This window comes from Phyllostomus discolor, chromosome 6 (assembly GCF_004126475.2).
Source record: "Phyllostomus discolor isolate MPI-MPIP mPhyDis1 chromosome 6, mPhyDis1.pri.v3, whole genome shotgun sequence".
Lineage (NCBI taxonomy): Eukaryota > Metazoa > Chordata > Mammalia > Chiroptera > Phyllostomidae > Phyllostomus > Phyllostomus discolor.
This window is the reverse complement of record NC_040908.2, coordinates 60557289-60582218: the sequence shown is the minus strand read 5'-3', so window position 1 is coordinate 60582218 and position 24930 is coordinate 60557289. Positions and strand designations below refer to the sequence as shown.

The window sequence follows — 24930 nt, the reverse complement described above, 5'->3', positions numbered from 1 at the left end:
ACTGCTTATATGAATCATCACTATAATTTCATTGATGATAGTGATGAGGAATCTCAGGGGCACAGCTGGAAGTAGGGAGGTGGATTACTTTATCTCTTGCTTACTCTTTGACTCTAGGACTCTTTGAGGTTCCTTCTAAAGCTCTTACAGAAGAGTAATGCTGGAAAGGTTTGTGCAAAGTGGGAGAGGTCTCGCTTGACCTATAACTTCAGTCGTCCAGGAGCCCCAGGGAAGAGGCGCTCCTTTACTTAGTGCTGGTCAAAGGCTGTACCAATGATAGCTTGTTTTACCTTTAAAAGATCCATATTCCCAGAAATTCAGTGTCCGTAAGGTATCTTTTGGTCTTTCTCGTACTTACCCTCCCTGGACACTAGCTCAGGTGTTTAGACGCCTACGGATTACCGATGGTAATCCTTTCAGGGAGCTGAGGAGTGTTACGCTTTCCATATGCCAGACGAAGAAAATGAGGTGCAGATTGGCCAAGGGCCACGTGAAGTTCTCTACTGCTCTTCGCACCCTGTCTCACTGCTTTCGCCAACTCAACTCCGGAGTTTGACTTCCTTTCCTGCCTGCTTTCCCCGCAGCTCGCTCCGCCCCGCTTAAACTACTGAGTCGCGGCCCTCAAAAGACTACATTTCCCACAGTGCCACGCGGTGACCAGCCTCGCGTAGGGTTTTTACTAAGCTGCCGTTGTAATTAATATTAGCTCAAACCCACATTTCCGGGGGAGAGCGAAGTTTTTGTCCCCTTTTGTGTTAAAACATCTTTTTGCTTCTCCACCTGCGATTCCCAGTGTTTGGTTGAAGAGGTCTTTGCGGAAGGAAATTCAGGCGACTGATCTGGCCACCCGCTTCCTCCTCAGGCCTTGGCCTCTGACAGGTCCCCGGGGGCCTAGGAGTGTCATTGGTGGATGACCGCAGCCCTTGCCGTTGCCGCTGCTACCCCAACCATGGCCTCCGGTAGCAGTGGCCTCACCGCTGCCCGCCTTCTGTCGCGCTCCTTCCTCTGTGAGTCAGGCGGGGACTCTCTGCTCCAGCCTCTGCGAGCTCCTGGCCTCGCAGGCCCCACTGTCCTCTTGCAGGCCACGGCTAGCCTCCCTGGGGCGGGACCTTGGCGGGGCCGGGAGCTGCGAGAATCTGGTCCCAAATCGGGGACCCTCTGGGGTCCAGGGAACTTTGCTGGATGTGTGTGGGGTGGAGGCGTGACTTAGGCTGCTGGCAGCTGGAGAAGTCGAGTGGCTGAGCCAGGTTTCGAAATTGAGGGCCAGGCAGACCTGGTGGCTTGCTTGCTCTTGCCATGTCAGCAGTGGTGAGTGGTGGGATGGGGGCAGCATCCAGACTGGCCTACTTAGGAGTGAGACGTGAGGTGGTTCAGAATGAGCTCAGCTGAGAGGGTGAGCGTCTGGAGTTAGAGGTATGGGAGGTAGGTATGTCTTAGTACCTACCTCCTGTATTACTTAGTACTAACGGGGGTGGGTAATAAGATTGTTGCATGTGTAGAAGTGTCGTACATTTCCAGCTATCTTTAATGTACGTTGTGGGACTAGCAAAGAGAAGTAGGTTCAGTAACCAGAGTCAGCAAAGCCTAGAAGACTTCTAGAAGCTTAGGGTTGGCCGGGACGTTAACCAGCTTATTTGCAATGTTCGCGCCAGGTGGTGTGAACCCTCAGTTCCTGAAAACTTAATACCCAAGTTTTCTAGTCATTGAATAACGCTGACTATTGAAAATTCTTGCCGTGTTCAAAGTCTCTGTTTTTAGGTAGGTTGTGTAGGAAGAGACTTTGGAATCAGACAGACATCAGGGTTTGAAATCTGGCCAGTCCCTTACAGTCTGTGTAATAACTCTGGGCGTTTCTATTTCTCAGTTTCTGTTTCATGTCCCATGAAAATAATACCTTATTTTAATGAATTCAAGGTATCATCGTTTGTAAGATGCACCATTGTTTTGTCTGTCATTAACAGTGGAAAATGACTGCTAATTAAAATTGTGACCCACCATTGGTTGTCAAGTGCATCCTGATTTAAGACATGTTAAAAGTGAAAAAATGTGCATTCTAGCAATGATGACATAATAGATGATCTGTGTTCATTGTGCTGAACGAATGAAACAATTTATATAAAGTACCTGATATGACATAGACACTAACATTAGTTTTCTTCCTTCTGCATTGCTCTTAATTCTGCTAAAACTGTATATTGGATGAGACAATTCATATCTCGAGAAGGTTATATTCTAAAAGTGTCTAGCAATGGATGTGTGCTCAATAGCTACACTTAGTTATCGGATTACTTGAGGACAAAGTCTGGAATACTGTTGTTAAGGAGGAAAGAGTTGGATTTCTTTGGCAAAGTTTTCTGGAGATTCTTACTGTATAATTTAAAGGGCATTTGAAAGTGGTGTGGGCAGAAGGAAGAAAGGCATTAGTTATACCCATGTCTTTCTCATGGGGTCTTTGCTCCTCTGAGTTTCTGAAAAAATCTTAGCTTGTGTGCATGTCTTAGTTGCAGGAGAGTCTAGAGAAGAAAGGGAGAATGTCCAAAAGATCAGGGTCTTTAATCCACCCTTAGCAATGAGCAGTCCTTTCACAGAACTGAAAGTTCTTTTTTCCTAGACTCTCAGGATCATGAGGTTTTAAGAGATTATCTGCTTTAACTTTCTGTTGCTGGGGCTGTCTTCAGTTATCCTGGTCATGTGATCAACCTGTTAATTAAGGGTCTGAGAGGTCTCAGATGGAGACCAAATTATCTCCTGTGTTAGAGCAGTTACAGACTAGTTTTTGATGTATGAAAAGCCCTAAATCCTCCAGATCTTTCTCATGCCACATTTCTAAGCCCATTTTTCCCCCTGCTTGAAAAACAGCACCCACAACAATACCACCTTGCAAACTTTTTATAAAGATATTTACAAATTAGGCTCTGAAGTTACTAATAAAGCCAGAAATGCTGGGGGTGTGGTGGGGTGGTTTATTCCCTCCATTCTCTTAAGATTTATTTGATGGTACATTTTGTGTTGCAGGTCATAAGTGTTGCAATATTGATTTGAGTTAGGAAATAAATCCCAGACACTTGTATATGCCTTAATAGCACTCTGTTGGAGTCAGCCTGGAATGTTTAGAAATTTCTGAGTGAAAAAACTCAGTTTTATAGGTTTTAAAAAATGGTAGATAATCCAGTTAAAGTGGGAGAGAAAGTAAAATGAAAAGGAGGCTTTTCAGGAAAAGCTTATTTTTATAGGCACCTTTAAAGTTGAGTAAAGTTTTTCAAGAAGCATAAAGCAATCCGTGTCATTTTAAACATAAGCCCAGGAGCTCCTGTAAGTTGGATCTTCTAGAAGAAATTGGGAGGAAGAGTGAACCTTACAATTCCATACCTTTGTTTGATAAATGAGGAAATAAGCCCAGTATGTTTCCTAGCCAGTGTCAGAATAGGTACTAGAGTGCAGGTCTTCTGACTCCACAGTGACCTTTCCTCTAATACATGCTCTGTGATGCTATGCGCCTCCTGTTTTGAAGCTCCGATGTTTGTTTGTTTGTTTTTTGGCAGTCCCAGTGGTTTCTCGAGAAGGTGACTGATTATCTTGCTCAAAGGTTCCACCTGCCTTTGCCATGTGTTTGCCAAATTGTGTGGGCCTGTTTTTGGAACTGGGAAAACATTTGGAGGTGTGGTTGGGAAAAGGGGACCCTCAACAGTGATGTTTCTGATACTAGTATCTATTGCCATTGCATCTAAGAACCACATCTTAATATTTCAGAACTATAAGATGGCCTTGATCTAAATGCACCGATGTAGGGAGGAAAAAGTGATTTGATTTTCTCACATCAAAATTGTTCCTCCATAGACGCATAATTGGGGATGTTCAAAATAATTTCTGAGAATAGGGAACAAGTTCATCTCACCAAAGGACAGGCATTTTGTTGCTATAGACTCACTTTTTTTTTTAAATATAACATTTCTAAAATTAGGATGTATCTTGTTATTGACGGTTTCTTACAATTAATTGGCAGCATTTTTCTTTCTTCCCAGTACATAATAGTTTTTCTTAAAATCAGTGTTTTAGATTTGATGAGATAAGGTACTTACAGTTAAGCTTGATTTGTAAGCAAATACTGAACTAAAAAATACTTTTACATTTGAGTAGTGGATTGCCTGGGGTTGGGTTTGGGAGTAAGTGGCTGTTGAGCTACTCCACTGTGTTTTAAGGTTCAATAGTTAGGGAACATAATAGGCATTATATTATGTATATTCCATATACATAATCTTAATAAGTGTATGTGTGTTACTATTACGTGTGTATAATATATATTATTAATATGTACAATATATTAATATATGTATAATATATTAATAGAAGTACATTTGTTATGCACAATATATTAATATATGCATAATTCATTAATAGAAGTACATTTGTTAGATTCATGAGTACAGGCATGAATAAATGAGTGACAAGGATGCAGTTTGAGAGGGGAGTTTGGGGAGGAGTGTGTTCTTGAGCAGCATCTCAGACTTGGTCAGGAACGTGCTACTGTGGTTTGAGTCATATTCAGGCTCTTTGGCCATAGCTTCATTAGTCCTGCTGCCACTTTATAAATGATGTGGTTGCTCGCTAGGTGGAAGAAGACTCAGCGTGTGGCTGACTGATGCAAATTTATCACTCTTGCCGCAAATATGTCCTTCTTAGATTTCTCAGTCCCTTTCCTTCATAGCCTGTGTTACATTTTGCACTTTTGATTCTTAGCTTAGGGCCTGAGTCCATCTTGTTCTGCCCTGAATTCCTAGTACCAGGCAGATAGCTTAGAGCAATGAACACCTCAGAGCAGTCTGGTCTTCTCATTCTGCATCAGTAATAATAATGATAATAAGTAGCTAATAGTGAAATAGCACTTGTTCTAGCCTAGGCATTATTTTATATGCTCTATATATTGCAAACTCATTTAATTCTCAAATTGCCCATGAGGTACATAGTATTATCCCTATTTTTACAGTGCGACTGCCACTTTCAAAATGTTTCATATGTTAGAAACTTACATGTGTCTGTGCATATATACATTATATATAGGCATGGATTAGTATATTTACACATAAACATGTATAAGGTATATATGAAGACATACATTAAAACATTCTGGTTGGATTTACTTTAAAATGTGAATTATATGTGCTCTCTTTTTATGAGCTGATTTACCTTTGTACTCACACAGGGTGTGAACCCAATATTGGGAGCATATAACAGGCATTTTCCTACCCAATTTAGAGGCATCATCTCATATCAACATCACAGCAACCTCGTGGGCAGCTGTTACTCCATTTACAGATGGGAAGACAGGCTGAGGGAGATCAAAAGACCTTCCCCCAGGTCACGTGGCTGGTGAACAGCTGAGCTTACATTTAGGCCCAGGCCTGTCTGATTTCTGGGACTGTGTTCTCAGCTACTCCTGGGACTCAGTCCCAAGGTTAGGGTGGCCAATATCTGAGAACCTGAAGAGAATGAGTCTCTGCCACATCCCCTTTAGGTGGCCCAAGGTGTGGCTGGCAGCTACAGCCTTCACCACTGGGAAATTTTTCCTGGTGCCCAGCCACAGGCCTTCCTGCTGCTGTGATGCTTAGTTTAAAATGCTCATTTTCTTAGTATTAGTAAAGTCAGGTGCCTCCTCATATTTGATTTACCATTTTTCTGTCATCAGTTGTCTCTCTTGTTAGTGGTCTGTCACTGTCATAACTTGCCCGTGGTATGTTTTGCTCTAAGCTCTTTCTGTTCTCCAGTAGTGAAACAGTCCACTTGTATTACATTACTGCTTCTGGATTTCATTTGTTAAAAAAAAAAAAGCATGGAGTTTGTACTGGATCTAGCTAGTAGCATTTAGGACTGGACATGCAATCTACAGATCTTAGGAAAACCTGGGATCTTTGCATATACAAAAATAGATGTATCCCCCCTCCTGTTATGATGAGTGGGAGTATGGGACTGACATTTCCCAAATCACACAGAAAAGAGGTGGAACTTAGGACGTTTTGCTTGATATAAGTGTTTCTTTTACAGACCTTGCTGCTGGTGCTGAACTCACGCGTTTTCTGTGTGCCTGTTCTGTAAGGCACCATGCCATGGTCTGCGGGTGGCACTGTGGTACACAACACGTGGTCCTTACACTCGGGGATTTACAGTTAGAACTCCTGAAAACACTCGGGTGATACTTGAAATAATCTAGAAATAACTTTAATTTTACTTAGAAATAATGCAGTAAAGAAGGTAACAAAATGTTTGTATCCATCATACAGTGTGTGGCATAAGTATTATATGCCACAAGGAAATATTTGCAGGTTCCATTTTTCCTAGTCCCAGGTCCCCTACAACCCCCTCACCCCCATTGTATTTACAAGTCATGAGTGTAATGTATAGTTTAAGAATTCCTCCCTGTGCAGTGTTTTATTTAATGAACAGATATTAATTAATGCAAGTGACATTCTCAGCAAATTGAGTGCATTAACTGTCTAGTTGAAAAGTGGGAACTATTTGCAAGATGGTTTGGCCACTAATGTATGCCCTGTGTCCTGAATTTAACTTCAGGCAATAGCTTTACTCTAGTTATTTCCTGGTTTTGACACAGAGCTCAGGTTTGTGTTTAAAACCTAACTATGATTGAACCTCTTCAAGGATTGGACAGATAGTTGAAGATTTCTATAGTAAATTTCTTTGAATTCTTCAGCAGAAGTATAATAAGTTTTTTTCATAATTTAAGATACTGATTGATGATTTGGGTTGAAAAGAAATCAAGTAGTGATTGATTTTGCAAAGAAAATGCAAAGAGCCAGTCTGACACATTTAATGTTTATAGCAACTAGTAGTTTGCACTCTATACCAGCCCAAGTTAGAGAGGGTGGTGGAGAGGCGGGAGGGAAGGTGAAGAGGTATGGAGGTGGCGATGAGGAGAGACTGCTCTCATGGGAGGCCTCCAGCCTGTGAATCTGGGCTTTGGATTGCATCAAGTGGGGAAGAAACAGGTGACTTAAAATTTGATGAATTTTATTTGGAATGTAAGCATGTTTTGCATTGTTTTAATCTGAATACAAACTACTTGTAAAAGAGAAAGAACTTCCTTAATTCTATAATGTAAACAGTGGTAAGACCACTGACTTAGTAACAGTATTATCTTAAATATACCCACCAGTTGTTGCATGTGTCATGGTCATGGTGGCGTGGAGCGGTGGGAGCCTGAAAGTTGGTCCTAGCTGGAGGATGTGTCACTTGAAACTGTAAGAGAAGGCAAAAAGTACTGTGAGGGATTTATAATGCATAGCTGGCCTGCAGGTCCTCTTCAAGCCCTGGCAGCTGGGAGAGTGTGCTTGGTGTAAAGGACCAGGGCAGGTTCATCCTCTGGTGTGCAGTGAGTGTCAGTGATTAAAAGAGCATTGTGGTGCTTACAGAATACCATCATGGCTAGCTGGGGGCGCCGCAGGGTTTTTCTCTGGGGTTCAGAGGCCATTTTGATTGCCAACATCTCCTTCAGTTGACCTACATGTTCTAGAGCAGCATTCCAAAAAAGGAGGGAAGTGATGGTCAGTGATTCCTTATCTAGGACCTGTGGCTGGTTTCTCTCTGCAGTGTAGGTGTAGGTGTTAGTTTGGATGGTATGGGGCCAAGCTTGGTTGCGGGGGGCCGTGACTAGGGCAGAGGTGAAGGGAGTTTTTAGTTCCTGAGACATTACCCATGGCCAGGAACACAAACCGTTTTTTTTAGGAGTTGGGAGGTCAGGCATCAGGTTTTAGGAATGAACTGCTGGTAGCCCAGGGCTCAGTTTGGAGGTAGCCCCGATGAGGGATCCATTCCTTAACCCTACCTTCTTTATCCCTCTCTCCCCTCACAGTAGAATGAAATCTTCTGCTTTCCTGTCTGAAAACTCCCCGTAGATAGACCGTTATTGGAGATTCCAGGAAAAGGGGTTGGGGCTGGTGGAGCATATTCTACAGGGAATAACAGCTGGGGAGGAAAGGGTATAGCTCTTTCGTAAGTGTTGTGGGTATCCAGCTGGAAAACCGGCAGCTAAGGACAAGAATGGGCCTTGAGTGACCTCACTGGATGGGGTGGGCTCTTAGGTCACAAATTCCTGTTGGAGTGTCCACTGGCCCAGGTTCAGATGCTTAGCTGTGCCCAGTGTGCCAGAACTTGACCCTCAGTGCTCCCTTATGGCCCTTTGTTCAGCACAGTCTAGTTGAAGAATGCAGTTGTTTGTCATCCAGCAGTTCTTGTGCACACAGAAGACTCCTCTCCTGATAAGTCTTCTTGATAAGGGTGAGGTGTAGGCCTCTTTCCTGCAGGTAGAGGGGGCTACAACATTCAGAGTTATTAGAAGCCGTGCTCGGTGTGTGAGTTGGAGATGACTCAGAGGGCCAGATGCAGATTGTTTATAAAACCTAAGGTCCAAGGATTTAGGAGAGCATGAGGCAGCGATTCAAGGTGAAAAGTGTGGAGTGGAACATGGACAAACAAGTGACAAGATGTTCTTTTCCGGGGCTAGCTTTTCTGGGCTACCTCAGTTGTAAGTGGGCAGTCTAGCACTTTGAAAGGACTGGGCATGGGCCCCAGAGACAGCAGTTTGGGGCTCGAAACAAAGGTAGTTCGTAGCAGCCCACGGTTTTACTTCATCTGTTCTCTGTTTTCTACTGATTTTTGAGATATGGGGAGCTGGCTTTAGTAACTATTTAGATTTCTCAGTTTATGTTGAGATAGGTTGATGAAAATAACTTTTCTTTTTTTGAATGTTTCTCCCACATCTGCTTTTCCTATTTATTTTATTTTCCCTATTTCTTTTATGTGTAAAGTCTTAAGTCTTATATCAGAAGAGATCAAATTAATTTTGGATTACTTTAGATAAATTATGTTCTATGACATAACCTTGGTTATATTTTAGATAAATTTTATTCTGAAACTTAACATTTAATGTCAATACTTAATGTCAGCAGTTAATGTTAGTATTATTGTTGGGGAATGATTTGTAGAGTTCTTACTAGTTTTGACGACCTTTTTCTCTTTCACTTGTTGTTTATAGATCTTGGGCTTAAAAAGGTTGGGTCCCCTGGGGAAGGCATGTGGCTGTTTAGGAAACAGTAGTAATAGGAGAGATACCTGGTTTTCAGTCCTTGGGTTTAGTTTGAGCCATTTGTCTTTCAGTCCCAGCTTCCTTTTGAGGAATGAAGATTATAAACTTGAGCTTTTCTCTGTCAGCTCAGAAAAAGCTTCAAGATTGTTGTTCTCAGTAAAGGGGATCCTGGAAAATAGAACAGGTGTTTTGTTTTTTTTTTCCCCTCTCGAATCTATTTCTGTAGTCAATGTGACTCATTTAAAAAGTGACATTTATAGTTGCCGTGATTGCAAGAAAGCTTCTGCTTTAGAAGATTTTTTTTTTTGTCATCAAGTTCTGTGGATGGGCCAGAAGTTTAGAAAAATTGTAATGTGTCATATTGCTTTACTTTTCAGTGCAACAGAATGGAATTCGGCATTGTTCCTATACAGCTTCCCGGAAACACCTCTATATTGATAAAAATACAAAGGTTATTTGCCAGGGTTTCACTGGTAAGCAGGTATGTGTTTCGTGGTTTTTAAAAAAGACATGTACTAGAGAATGAAAAAAATGTTTTAATGATTTTCTATTTTTTTAATATAACAAAAATTATAATACATGATGGTGGCAGAAAAGTAATAGAGTATCACAGTGGAGTTGTGCCTTAGGAGCAAGTCAGTTACTATACTCAGCCTGTAAAATGGAAATTGTGTTTAAACTTACCTTGAAAATTCCTCCTAAGGGTTTTATTATGTTGTAAACCCACATATTCTTCCGCAGCAGGTATAACACCACTGGTTTTCTTCCAGCGTTGGAACAGATCAGGATTTTCTTAATTAAGCACTAGGTAAAGCACATGGCTTGTGTTTAGGCCTTGTACAAAAAACAAGCAAACAGACAAATAAATAAACAAAAAAATACAGTTGAACACGGATTGGCCTTCAGTGTGGGGAAATGCTCAACCCTGAGAGGCTCATGGGATCTGAGATAGGCTAGTTAGCAGCACGTTGACCTTTCATCTTATATTTTATTTTGCCTTTTGTGTGTGTGTGTGTGTGTGTGTGTGTCTATGTCACTGCAGACCAGCAAGTCTGTATATTTTGAATAGCACTGCTTGAAAGAGAGGGCTGTTTTTCTTTCCAAAATTCCATTACTGACCTTAGACAAGTCAGTTTCCTAGTTTGAAAAGTGGAGAAGTTGAATTAAGAAACTTTTGAGTCCCTCTAAAGGCCTGTTTTTTATGTCTTTAGTAGAATTTAAGTAGTTGGGTCAGCATAGATCCATAAAATTTTCAGTAAGTACTTGTTGAGAGCCTACTATATAGAATGTGTTGATTTAGATGCTATCTGGCAGTGAGCAAAGTAGACAGAAATCACTGCCTTCATAGAATTTACATTTTAGTTGCCAAGGAGAGAAATACATCAACAAAATCAGTGAAGAAGTTATGTGCTACGTTAGAAGGTATAAATGCTATGGGAAAAATAAACCAGAGAAAGGAGGACTGTGTGTAAGTTTGTGGAGTCCTGGTGGTGGGGATGGGGAAGGCAGGGCTTTATCTCGTGTGGTCAGTGGAAGCCTGATCTCTGAGTCAAGCTCTAAATGAGATTTGGGAGTGAACCACGTGGATACGTAGGAGCAGTGTATTATTGGTGGGGAGGAGGGCATGGTACTCTGAGTGGAGGTCAAGGCCACTGTGACTGGTGTGAAATGGGAGAGCAGTGAATGAGGTCAGGCAGGTAAGGGTTCAGAGAAGGGCTGCTCCGATACCGACTTGCAGGGCAGTGTAAGGAGTTTGGCTTTTACTGTGAAGGAGCTAGAAACCACTGGAAGGTTTGAGTAGAGGAGTGACATGATTTTCCTTATGCCTTAACAGGAACACTGGCTGCTCTGTTGAGAATGGATTGAAAGGGAGCAAGGGCAATGTTCTGTCAAGAGTTGATGGTGGCTTAGGCCAAGGCAGAAGCCATAGAAAGGGGGAGATGTCAGTTTTATTTAGAAGGTAGGGCAATAAGATTTACTGATGTATCTGATGTGAGATGTAAGTAAGGGAAAGAGAAATATCAAGGGTGACTTCGGTGTTATTGGTCCGAATACCTGTGGTGAGTGGAGTTGTTACTAATTCACATGTGTAGCCTGTTGAGGGGAGTGATCAGGAACTCAGTGGGGGGCACTTTAAGTTTAGGATGCCTACTAGTTGCCCAGTGAAGATACTAGACAGGCAGTGGGCATGTGTGTATGGGATTCAAGGCAAAGGCCTGGGCTGTGTGTGTGTGTGTGTGTGTGTATGTGTATGGGGGATCCCCGTAGGGATATTTATTGCCACGATAAGGGATGAGATCACAAGGGCACACATCTATATGAAAAAGAGATGTCTAAGGAGAGAGAGAAAGAGAAGGGAGGTGGAGCCCCAGAGGCCTAGTGAAAAGAGTCGTTCAGTCCCTGGAGACATTTTCGGTTGTTACAACTGGAGGGGAAAAGGGTGTGCCGCTGGCATCTACTGAGAAGGCAGAGGTGCTGCTAAACATTACACAAAGCAGAGGACAGTCTCCCACAACAGAGTGAATGTGTCTAAAATGTCAATAGTGCCAAGGTGGAGAAGCGAGAGGGTAATACAGGATGTTGTTTGCATAGCTTAAAAGGCTTACTTAAGGTTAGTTAGTAATCATTAATTTAAAGCGAGATCAGTTAGTATAGTTTTTTTTTTTTTCTTCAGCTACTGTTTGGCTGCAAATGTGCCAACTTAGAGAATTGGATTTAATTAAGGTTGTGACTCTGCCAGATGTATAAGTTGAAGTGAGAGAGAGCCAAGATTGCTGTGTGATTATAATGATTGTGGATTTTAAGTTGAGTAAAGAGGAATGTGAGACATCGGGAGCCAAACAGCAGTGAAAAAGAGGTGTTTTTATTTATTTATTTATTTTTAAATTTTTTTTATTTTAATCATCGTTCAAGTACAATTTTCTCTCCCCTACTCCCATTCCAGCTCACCCACCCAACCCTCCCCCCTTCCCCCCCATTACCCCCCACCCCTAGTTTTTGTCCATGTGTCCTCCAAATTTGTTCCTGTAAACCTTACCCATTCCCCCCTGAAATTCCCTCTCCTCTCCCCTCTGGTCACTGTAAGTCAATATGAGGGTGTGTCTGATCCTCAGTCACAGCTCTTTCGGCTCTGCGGAGGCCTGCTTGGCTTCATGGTTTAAAGCTACGTTCAGTAAGTTGATGAGAATGCTGGATATATGTTACTGTTACATTGTAAGAAGTAGTTCACTTGTTTGTTTTCTTTGTCCAACTTGCTGAAGATTGCCTTTAGGTTTCTCAGCCTGTCTTTTCTCATGAGTCTTATGCTTTTTTCCCCGCAGGGCACCTTTCACAGCCAGCAGGCCTTGGAATATGGCACCAAACTCGTTGGAGGAACCACTCCAGGGAAAGGAGGCCAGATGCACCTGGGCTTACCAGTCTTTAATACTGTGAAGGAGGTAAGTAATGTCCCTGTGTGTGGCAGGAAAAGAAAAGCAGGGGACAGTGAGCATACTTTGGATAAAGATCTTAAATGTGCCCCTTTTGAGAGAGTCACTTGCCGTTTTAAAATCCAGTAACCTAGAGAAATTTAATTCACAGTAAAAAGCAGTGGGGTCACTTTAGTTACCTACGCTGAGGATGTTTTCTCCGTGGCTTGTGTCACTTTTGTTTATAGGCATATGTAAGCTCTTTGGGGAAGAAGAGCTGTGGCTTGGCTCTTCTCTGGCTTGTCACCCTTTCTCTCGTCTTCTTCCCAGATGTTAGTAGTGTGCATGTCAGCATTCGCCACCTAACACTGAGCATGGGCTTTTTGCCGGGCACTGAGCTGGGTGCTTCGTGTACATTGCCTCATTTGGCCTCACCACAGCCCTCTGAGGTTGGTGCTGTTATCACCTCCATTTTAAAGACAAGGGTATCACTGGTGCAGGGAGGTTAAGGGTCCAACTGATAAGTGGCAGGCTTAGCCTGGCTCAGAGGAAGTAGTAGTGTGGTGTTCCTGTGTGAAAAAGCCGAGCTGCTGAGTTAGATTGGCAAATCACAGAGTTCCTTTTCCCCAAATTGTTGATTTCTTAATATTTTAAAAATGATTTTTAAACTTAACTCTAATTCTTTGTTATAAAATGAGTATGTGCTTATTATACAAATTCAGATGATATAAAGGTATGCAAAGTTAAATTTTATAGTGTTTTGCACATCTCATTTTTGCCTTTGTAGAGAGTTAATTTAAGCCCTGTGTGATTTCTTTCTACGCTTAACATGAATGAATGCAAAAAAATATTTTAAAGGAAATAGTAGTACAAATTCTTGACTATTTAATTAAAAACATCTAGGAAATAAACAGTACTTTGGAGTGATGTACTAATGATAAAAAATATATATACAGCTCTCCTCTTTCTTTTAGGGCATGTTTTAAAGTGTTACATTTTAAATTTTTAAATTATTTTATTTTTAAAAAGATTTTATTTATTTATTTTTAGAGAGAAGGAAGGTAAGGAGAAAGAGAAGGAGAGAAATATCAATGTGTGGTTGCCTCTCACATGCCCCATACTGGGGACCTGGCCCACAACCCAGGTGTGTGTCCTGACCGGGAATCGAATTGGTGACCCTTTGGTTTATAGGATGGCACTCAATCCACTGAGCCATACCAGCCAGAGCAGTTTTTCATTAAAGTACAGAGTTATAGACAATCTCTTTTCAGAATGCTAAATTCAAATTGAAGTTAATTTATACTCTGAATCCTAAGATGTAGAAAAACACAAATATTCAAATTTTAACTTTTTATTTTACTTTAAATTTGAAAATAGGGTGTACTATGTCGTGTGTGCTTTAAGTGTATTGTATTTTAAAGAGTTAAAAAAAGTTAAAAATCATATGGTCTATAAAGGAATCATTTAAAGTCTTTTTGCTTTAATTGTTTTGTTTTTCCTCCCCTTAAAGTATATTCTGGCTGCTTTTATGATCACAGAATATAGAGAGGAGCTGCTTTCATAGTTCCTCTGGGTAGATTTGACTCTGTCATTAGCTTTTTTTGCTTTCTTTTAAAGAATGTTTTTGTTACTAAGCAATTCATTTATGATTCATCATGATACAAACAGATATGCTATTTGGAATATTCTGTAAGTTCTTTGACAGATACTGTTTATTTCTCACTTTTTCAGTTCTTACAATGAGCTTTCTGAATGAGTAGGGTGGATGTCTGTTATCCATTGTTACGGTTCAGCTTCTGACAATATTTGTAGCCTTAAGAGGTAGAGAACCGTGGGATGTATTTTCATAAAATACCTACATGCCTATGATCTGACTTTTGGTTCCAACCTACTTTTTATTTCTTATGTTCTCCTTTCTCTTTTACCACCTTGAACAGACTTTTTTTTTAAAAAAAAAATTATTTTTAGCCTTGGCTGCTGTGGCTCAGTGGGTTGAGCACGGGCCCTTGGACCAAAGAGTTGCTGCTTCCATTCCCAGTCAGGGCATATGCCTGGGTTGCAGGCCAGGCCCCCAGTAGGGGGCGTGCGAGAGGCAACCACACAGTGATGTTTCTCTCCCCCTCTTACTCCCTCCTTTCTCTTTTCTAAAAATAAATAAAAAAATCTTTTAAAAATTATTTTTAACCCCTGGTATCATTAGTGGGTGATCTGTCAGCATCCTTTGACCTCGTTCTTCTGTCATCGTCAAGATGCCTCTTTTTATTAGAGACACAGTAGAGAAAACTTCTCAGTTTCTGGGAATGTGGAGAATTGCTGTGTTTTATTTCTGCCCCCTTCTAGTTGTACCTGTCTGTTATGTAATGTATTTGTATTAACCATTGTGAAATCCCATGGCACAGCATTCCAAAAGTTTTTGAATTATAGCACGACTTAAGTTACATTTGAACACTTGCAGGGAGGTAGCCTGCTGTAACTGAAAAGAATAGACACTTGAAATCAAATAGACATAGGTTTGAATCTTGGCTCTGCCACTTCCTAGCTGTGTAACTTCATGCAAGTTACTTAATATCTTTTGGCCTCAGCATCGAGGCATGCAGGATTGTGGGGAAGTCTTAACTGAGACCTGAATAGAGCCTCCCACAGAATAGGTGCTGCTTTTTGGAGAGTCAGAGATCAATGATAATCTTCAGAGCTTCCATTACAGTAGAAGAGACATGGCCACATATGGAAGTAGAAAGAGGGCTACATCTGTATTGATATACATGTAGAGAATGTAAAGACCCAACACAGGCTTGTGTCCAGAGAGGAAAAGGAGGGTCAAATTGATGGTCTTTTAGTGTTTTGCATTGTGAGGAATGATTTAGTGTATACCCTAATGCTTATTTCACCCATTCTTATTCTGTGGCCATTTATACTTAGGCATTTTAGTTCATTTTTAATAAATATGCATTTAGAGTAAAAATTGTCAGCTAAAAACATTCCATTTTTTCTGTCAGTTATATTTATCAAGTATAATATGTTTTTAAACACATGTTTGAGAGTCTAGTTCCAAGGCTCAGGGACTCAATAGTCCTTTTTCTCCTGAGGAGGTATAGGGTCTTGGGGAGTGAATAGGTGATACAGTGTTTTGTAAACCACAAAAGTAAACAAGACCACCGGAATGAAGGGACACAAATGCACGTCAGGCTGTGCTTTCAGGTTCACTGATATACCATCACCTGAGGGGTGTCACAGAACCTATAAGTTCAGTGGCATTCCAAGGGGGTAGAGAGGAGGCCATGAAGACATCCCATGTCTCCTGGCTGTATCATAGGGTTGGATTCGTTTTTCAGTGTTTATGACTTAACCAATAATAAAGTGCTTCATGGTTAATGTTTCAGGCCAAAGAACAGACAGGAGCTACAGCTTCTGTCATTTATGTCCCTCCTCCTTTTGCTGCTGCTGCCATTAATGAAGCTGTGGAGGCCGAAGTGCCCTTGGTTGTGTGCATAACTGAAGGTATCCCACAACAGGACATGGTACGGGTCAAGCACAAACTACTGCGCCAGGGAAAGACAAGGCTGATTGGGCCGAACTGCCCTGGAATCATCAATGTGAGTGTAAAAACTTGTATACACAAGCCTGGCTTTAGCCTCTCACGAGGCTGGCTACCTTTGGGTCAGTCTAGTGTACTTGCATGTGTGTCCTAGGAGTGAGAATTTTTTTTCACTTTTCTGAAACTATGATTTACTTTCCTTCAGCCTGGAGAATGTAAAATTGGTATCATGCCTGGCCACATTCACAAAAAAGGAAGAATTGGTGAGTATGTTTTCATAGATTAAAGAAAATTGTTTGCCCTAAGCTCAGAACTTAAAAACAGATTTTTGTGACTGTAAGTTGAATTCATTTCAATTGCCAAGGAAGTTTTTTAGTGAATCAGTTCGATATCCTAAAGCAAATGAATTTGAGAAGCCATAAGGATTCTGTGGAGTCCATGAAAATATTTTGGGGGCAAAGATTCTTTCCTGCTCAGATGCTATGGATTCTTCCATGCGTTTGCATGTATTAATAGTTAATTTCATTTTATTGCTAAGTAATTGTTAGGTCAGAGTTGCTCAAGAAACCAGGTGGATGCAGCAAGCTAAGTAGTAGGGTTTATTATCAGGGAATAAGAGGGAAAGAGGAGCCAACTGAGGGAGGTTGGGACTCATGGGGGGGAAGTGGAGAAAGGACAGCCAACCTGTGGAGGTTAAGACTCATGGGGGAAAGTGGGGAAAGTGGAGCCAACTAAGGGAGGTTGGGGAGCCAACCAAAGGAGTTTAAGACTTGCTTGGTTGTTCTTAGGGCAGGGTTTTTAAGCACAAAAACCCACGAACAGTAACTGGTTGGGGTGTCAGAGTCTGATTGGCTAGAGCTGTTTGCTGGGTGCCATTTCTGCTGCCCATTGTTCTTGATACACCTTGTCAGGCTCAAGTTAAAGCTGCATCCTGTTATGCCGGATAGGCCGACCCCAGCCTCCAATCTTAGGCATCTATTTGTCCTGGGTAAGGTCGGCAGGCATTTTCCCAGGCTACAGTTTCCCACGGTACAGTTTTCCCGCCTAGTGATTTTCTATTCCTCCTAGGCCTACCTAGGTCTGTCAGTAATATTCTGTTATGTAATTATATCACAATTTGTTTATTCTCTCCTTGATGAACATTTGCATTATTTCCAGGTTTGAGCCATTATAATAAATAAGGGTACAGTGAATGTACAGTTCTTTTTGTGGACACATTTTCATTTCTCTTGGGTAAAATACCTAGGAATGCAATTGCTAAGTAATAGAGTTGAAGTTTGTTAAGCTTTTTAAGAAATTGCACAATAATTCTGCGAAGTGGCTATTCATTTTTACCTTCCCACTGTCAGTGTTTGAGCATTGTAGTCGTTCCACATCTTCACAATTATTTGGTATTGTCAATCTTTAATTTTAGCCATTCTACTGGGAGTGAAATGGTGTCTCATTATGGTTTTGATTCCCCTGATGATAATGTTGTAGAGCACCTTTTCTTGTGGTTATTGGCTATTTATGTCTTTTGTGAATTACCCATTCAAGTTTTTTACCTTTTTTTTTTTAATTGGATTGTATGTTAGTTGTTGATTATTGGGGGCTCTGTAAAAATTCTGGATATAAGTTCTTCGTTGGATATATGCAAGTATTTTTATTGTTAGTTTTTCTGTGTCCTGTCCTATAATTACTTTGCCCTCTTGGATATCAGACTTTTAGGGAAAATCGTATTGCTATTTATTTAGTTCTCAAGGTAATAACCGAATTAACATTTCAGAGTCCATTATTCCTGTTGTTCTACTCTTCACACCTCTCACTGAATTATACTGTTTCTGCCCAATAATAGATGGTTACAAGGCCCTGGCTGGCGTAGCTCAGTGGATTGAGCACGGGCTGGGAGCCAAAGTGTCCCAGGTTCGATTCCCAGCCAGGGTACATTCCTGGGTTGCAGGCCATAACCCCCAGCAACCGCACATTGATGTTTCTCTCTCTCTCTCTCTCTCTCTCTCCCTCCCTTCCCTCTCTTCCCTCTCTAAAAAAAATAAATAAATAAAATCTTAAAAAAAAATAGATGGTTACAGTAATTTATCTATAGGCCATGACTATTAATAATACTAAATGTAGTCAATATAGTAAGTGAGTGTTGGCTGTGTAGTTTATAGGACTAGGTTGAAAGTCATTTTCTTTATTATGAATGTCTCTTAGAGCTGGCAGCACTGATGCCAGTAGGAGACTTGCCAAAGGAATTCCATCAACCATCTGAGTTCTAGTGGGTGCCTGACCCATTTAGTGCTCTTGCCATACTTGAGTCTTCTTTGTGCTCTTTGGTCTGCCTTGAGTGGTTGGCTGTAGGACAGAGGTGAGCATGGAAGGAGTGCCCTGTGCTGAGCTACCTGCCCGATCACTACCTTGCTTTCTTATGTGCCCATAAACCTAAAAACCAAAACACTGAGAAGTTAAGGGGAATAAACCCTTTAGACCTTGGTTCTCTGAATGGCTATAACACATTGATGAGGCAGTCCTCTGGGACACTGCTTTTAATTCCTTTGAAAAAGGACTTTGAAACAAATTCATCTAAAAGAAAATATGTAATACTACAAGATCTTTGAGAAAGTGTGAAGAAGGAAATATGATTATATGCACTGACAATTTCTGTTTTGATACCAGTGCTAATTTCCTCTGAAGCCTTGTGGTCTTCAGATCGTTAAGCTAAGAATTTAGGAAAAGGAAGGAATTTTTGGTCCCGTCAGTATTTCTTGGGACATACGAGTACCTAATGTACTACGATAGCAGTACAATATTATGGTGACTTTCCAGTTTGTGGTAATGAGTAAATAAAAGTGTATGTCTGATGTGGACTCTGACCAGCGGGGTCCATGTGTTGTGGCTGCCATGAACAAATTCACACTCACTGTAGAAGTCCTGTGGAGAAAAGAGACAGCATGGTCACTGTGAGAGGGTGCCCTGACCCTTGCCTGGACAGGCTTTTATTGCTTTTCTGGGAGCATTACCTCAAGGAACGTCCTCATTCATTGTGTACAGGTTTACTTTAGGTGATTAATTTTTACAGATAACAAGGAAAAGGATATTGCTGATTACTTCTTATAGATAACAAAGAAAAGAATGTTGTAAATGCAAGGGAAAAAGTGGTTGAACTGGTTACACTCCATCCTTGGGAGGTTTAGCACAGACTTTAGGAAGTTACTTTAAAGATATGCAGTAAACATTTGCTGCCTCAATTCAGGGTGAGGGAGTTTTAGCAAAAAGCAAGCCTCAAAGCAGCCCAGGTACAATGCAGGCCTGGTTCCCCATGGGAAAGCCCATCTGTGGGCATGGCTCCAGTGTGTTGCCTTGCACCTGTCCATTCTCTGAACCAGGACTGAGCTACATCACCACTGCCAAGTGGACCAGTTCCCTATATGTCAGCTAATTGAATATCATTGAAGTGATTGGATTCCAACTTGATAGTTCACTGTACCCTTTTTTTGTTTCTGTTATGATAGACATTATTTTTACTGTCAACCACGTGACACACTAGACCCCTCCATCCTTTTTTAAAATTTTATTTTAATTATACTTTTTATATTTAGATACTTATAAATTCACATATAGTTGTAAGAAATAATACAGGTAGAATTCAGTGAACCCTTTCTGCAGCTTCCTGCAATGGTAACATCTTGCAAAAACTGTAATAGAAGGTCACAACCTGGATATTGACATTGATACACTCAAGATAAAGGATGTTTTCATCACCGCAGGGATCCCTCAGATCCCTTTGTATAGCTGCACCTACCCCCTTCCTGCTCCCACCCCTTTCTTGATTTTTGGCAACTAAAATCTATTTGCCATTTATGTAATTTTGACATTTCAGGAATCATATGCTATGTAGTTTTTTGGGATTGGCTGTTTACACTCAATATAATTCTCTGGATACTCATCCAGGTTGTTGAATGTATCAGTAGTTCATTCCTTTTTATTCATTGTATAATTTACCATAATTTGTTTAACCATTTGCCTTTTGAAAGATATCTGGGTTTCAAGTTTTATAAATAAAGCTTCTGTAAACATATAAACATTTGTATACTGGTTTTTGTATGTACATAAGTTTTCATTTCTTTGGGATGCTCAGGAATGTAATTACTGGTTTGTATGATAGTGTGATAGTTACATGTTTGTTTTTAAGAAACAAAACAATTTGTGGTGTTACTACTTTTTAGTTTTTATATTAGCCATCTGATAAGTTCAGTGAGATCCAATTGTGGTTTTAATTTACACTTCATGTGCTTATTGTGTCATGGGTTTGTTTGTTTGTTTTTTTTTGGTCCATGTTCTAATTGGATCATTTGCTTTTTTACTATTAAGTTTTGAGAGTTCTTTGTTCTAGATACTAATACATTTTGGACATGTGGTTTGCAAATACTTTCTCCCACCCTGTTGCTTATATTTTTATCATTCCATCATCTTTCAGAAAGCATACGTTGTTAATTTTGATGAAGTCTAATTTATTAATTTTTCTCTTTTGTGAAGTGTGGTTTTGATGTCAAGTCTTAAGAACTCTTTGTGTAGCAAGATCCTTGTATTTTTCCTGAAAGTTTTATACTTTTACTTTTAAATTCATGATTCACTTAATTTTTCTGTGAGATGTGAGACTTAAATCAGTTTCTCTTGCTCCAGCATCATTTGTTGAAAAAAAATTATTTCTTCCATTGAATTGCTTTTGCATTTATGTCAAGAATTGGTTGATGTATTTGTGTCAGTCTATTTCCAGGTTCTGTCTTCTGTTCAGTGACTCATGTGCCCATCAGATATCAGTACCACCAGTCTTGGTTACCATAGATATAATAATGTCTTGGAATTGGATAGACTGATACTTTCCACTTAATTTTTTTCAAATTATTTTAGCTGTTCTAGTTTCTTTACTTTTCCATGTCACTTTTAGAATGATCTTGTCTATATCTATAAAAGCTCTTGTTGGGATTTTGATAGGAATTGTGTTAAATCTACGTGACAGTTTGGGTAGAATAGACATCTTTACTGTTGTATCTTTGAGTCCATGGGCACAGTATTTTTTCTCCAATTTATTTAGCTTGCCTTTGATTTCTTTCATCAACATTATGTAGTTTTTAGAATACAAGTACTGTACCTGTTTTATTAGAGCTACACCTTAATATTGCTTTTCTTTTAAAAGCAGTTGTAAATTTCATCATATTTTAATTTGGTGTCTATGTATGTATTCGTTGCTGATTTGTAGAAACAATTCATTTTTGTTGCTGAATTCTATAGGAGTTTCTTGGTAGATTCATTTGCATTTTCTATGTAGACAATCATGATATCTGCAAATAGGGACTGTTTTATTTCTTCCTCTTGAGTTTCTAGAAAACTCAAGAATAAAGTCTATTTTATTTATGCACAGTTCAGATTACTGTGTTCTTCCTTCCTGGTCTTCATTCCAGGCTTCTGTTTTTGTCATTTCCTTTCTGTTTAGAGAACTTGCATTAGCAGTTCTTTCATGATAAATCTGTTGGCCACAAATTCTCTACTTTTCCCTCATCTGAGAATATATTTATTTCGCCTTCATTCCTAAAAAATAGTTTCACTGGGTGTAGGATTTAGTTGTTTTTTTTTTTTTTTCTTTTAGTACTTAAATCGTGTCTCACTTCTTGCCTGAATGGCTTCTGATAAGACACTGATGTCATTGGAATTGTTTTTCCATGTAGGTATGGTGTTGCTGCTCTCAAGATTTTTGTTTGTTTGGTTTTGGTTTTCTGAAGCTTATTTATGATGAGTTGGGTGTGAATTTCATTGGGTTTATCCTGATTGGGGTTTGCTCACCTTCTTGAATATGTAGTAAGTCTCATGCCAGACTTTGAATTTTTTAGACATTTCTTTAGGTACTTTTTCAGCCCTATGTTCTTTTTTCCTTTACTTCCAGGACTCTTATAACATTAGATCTTTTGTTATAGTTTCATATGTCCCTGAGGCTCTATTCATTCCCGCCCCCCAGTCTTTTTTTTCTGCCATTCAGATTGGGTAATTTACATTGTTCTGTTTCTCATTTTGCTGATTCTTTCCTCTTTTCTCTCCGTTATGCTGTTGAGATCATCCACTGAGATTTTAACTTTGGTTATTTTATCCTTCAGTTCTAAAATTTCTGTTTGTTTTCTTTTTATAGCGTTTTTTTCTCAGACTTTGTATTTCCTTGATAAAACTTTTCTCTCATTTGTTTCAAGCATGCTCATAATGCTTAAAATATTTTTATCATTGCTTCTTTAAAATCTTTGTCAGATAATTGTAAAGTCTCCTTCATCTTGGTATTAGCATCTGTTGATTGTCTATCAGTTTGCTATCTTCTTGGTTCTTGATGTGCCAAATGATTTTCTGTTGAATCCTGGATATTTTGGGATTACGTTATGAGACTCTGGGTCTTGTTTAAACCTTTTGTTTTAGCTGACTTTATTGACAGTGCTTCAGCAGGGAGTGTGGGGGGAGGTACAAGTCCAAGTTCTTCAGTTGCCTCTGTTGATACTGGAGTGGGTGGGCTCCTCCTTATCAAGGATGATAGTTCTCCTCAGTAGGTCTCCACTGACACTTCATTGGGGGTGGCCTTATTATTGCTGGGCGATGGTGCAAGTCCTGGCTTTCCTCTGGGCCTCCTCCGATACCACTCTGCCAAGGAGATGGAGAAGTACCTCCTTTCTCCAGAGGAGGATGGATGTACAGGCTTCTCACATGGTTTCCACTGGACTTGTGGCAGTGGAGCAGGGCTCATTACCAGCTTCCATAGATGAAGTCCCGACTGCCTGTGGGGCCTTCCCTTTCACCTTCTTGGCAGGCATGTTGGGTGCTCCATTACAGCCTGGTAAAAGTGAACGTCTAGCATTCCCTTTTGGCCTTTGCTCCTGTGAGTGGGGGTGGAGGCACATTTTTTCTCGTCTTCAACTGATGTGGAGTGGTTATTGTCTAAAAGTTTTCCTGTTTTACTAGGCTGTACTCTTGGTTCCTCAGAGAGAGCAGGCTTTTGGGGGACGCTTTTTTTTTTTAAAACATATGTTTCTGGGGTGCTGGCTTTTTTTAGCTTCATGTTTGGGATACATGAGACAAGAAAACCCAGGGAACTCACTACTGTATCGTTTCATGAGTCTGAAGGTACCTACCCACTCTGCCTCCTCTCCATATTTCAGGGATTTCTTACATTTGTTAATATACAGGATGGGGCAGAAGTAGGTTTACAGTTGTTTGTGTGGAAAATAATGCAATAATTAATAAATAATACAAGGATAAACTCTGTTTCATCCTTGTAAACCTGTAAACCTACTTTTGGCCCATGCTGTGTGTTCCCTGAGCTTTTTAGTTTCACTTAGCAGGAAGAAGACAGGAAAGCACCTCTACTTTTCAGAAGCAGGATTATTCTTATGAAAGAGTATTAGTCTCTTTTACTATGTACGCTTTAAGGATGGCAGAGTAATCTACCTTAAAATCATCATTTTCATCATCTTCAGTGTATGTATGGTTTGCATTTATATAATTTACATATCATTTTTATGAAAGCCCCTTAAAAGAATAACAACATCCTGGTGTTGTATTTCACCGATTGTTATAATGATCCCTCAAAAGAGTAGAATAAAATAGTTGTTCTTCCCAATAGTCTAAGGCAATGAATTTTAACCTCTCCTAAACCAATTACTGAAATTATGTGGCATGTTGAATATATGTATTTTTGCCAATCTGACAAAAAAAATAGGTATAATTTTGATTCATTCACACCAGATGGCTATCAGTATGTTGGCTGTTGTCATTTTTTATTTAATAATCTAAGGGAAGAGAGGTCAGTACTCCTGACGAAATAGTCAAATATTGCATGTTTTAAAAATTCTGACAGCACACCAGTGTGCCTTTTGCTGCTCAGCAGTTGAAAATTGCTGATCTAGGATGTTGAGTGGACAACTAGAACGTCATTGTATTGCCAGAATCTGGGAGGAGCAGAGTGGAAAGGAGGCTAGATAATTGCACACAAGTACGTATGGCTGAGTTACTGGTTACTTTGTTTAAAAGCTAAAGGCACCAGTTGATAGGTCCGTAGGCATTACCTCCCTAACCGCATTCACAGAAGGTTCCACAGAGCAGGGACTGTGGTATGGAGAGAGCATCTAGGTGGTCAGAAAGCTCTGAGAATGGGGATAAAGTGGTAAGAGATAGAGGAGGAATGGTGGTAGTGGTTCTCATTTATTATGAATTAGGATCCAGTTAGTGAATAGTCTTAAAACTGTTGGATTTAGGTTTTGCCGAAGGGGAAGGTGAGACTCCATTGAAGGGGTTTTAGTTTTGACCCATTCAGTAAATATTTATTGAGCTCCTGTGCTTGAACTATGCTTGACCCAGAGAACACAGGGGTGGGAAAAATAGTGGATGACAAATCATGGAATGGATATTTTATTTTATTTTATTTTCTGTCTTGTTAAATTTACTGAGACTTGTTTTGGGATATAAAGTTCTGGGAATAATCTATTAAGATCATCTTTTATTTTTTAAAGATTTATTTATTTTTAGAGAGAGGGGAAGTGAGGAAGAGAGGGAGGGAACCATCAATATCAGTGTGCGAGAGAAACATTGATGGGCTGCCCCGCAACACAGGCAGGTGCCCTGACTGGGAATCAAACCAAGGACCTTTGGTTCTCAGGCTGGGGCTCAAGCCACTGAGCCACACCAGCCAGGGCTGGAATGGATTTTATATGCATTTGTATTTGTAATTTAGCTTACTGATACCCTGAAGGTCACATTCTAGGAAGAAAGCCAGTCAACCACAGAATCTCGAGCACCATGGGTAACCTCTTACTGAACCAGATAATAGGAGAATAGGAATGACTTCAGAGAACAAATGTGAATAATTGAGGAATAAATCAGTTTCA

At 40.2% G+C, this 24930-nt stretch overlaps 1 protein-coding gene across 2 annotated transcripts in view; it reads left to right on the top strand.

Annotated features, from left to right (window-relative positions):
- Positions 1 to 643: 643 nt before the first annotated feature.
- The window catches only part of SUCLG1 (succinate-CoA ligase GDP/ADP-forming subunit alpha), a 36919-nt gene continuing 12632 nt past the window's right edge, over positions 644 to 24930 (top strand). Inside the window, exons 1-5 of one of the 2 annotated variants that reach the window (XM_028517048.2) lie at positions 644 to 1007; positions 9472 to 9575; positions 12415 to 12531; positions 15882 to 16094; positions 16242 to 16299. In XM_028517048.2, coding sequence (XP_028372849.1) covers positions 911 to 1007; positions 9472 to 9575; positions 12415 to 12531; positions 15882 to 16094; positions 16242 to 16299 — 589 coding nt within the window. In that variant the 5' untranslated portion in view covers positions 644 to 910. Of the gene's footprint in view, positions 1008 to 1400; positions 1423 to 9471; positions 9576 to 12414; positions 12532 to 15881; positions 16095 to 16241; positions 16300 to 24930 lie in introns of those variants that run through there. The other variant, XM_036028221.1, reaches the window with a different exon arrangement.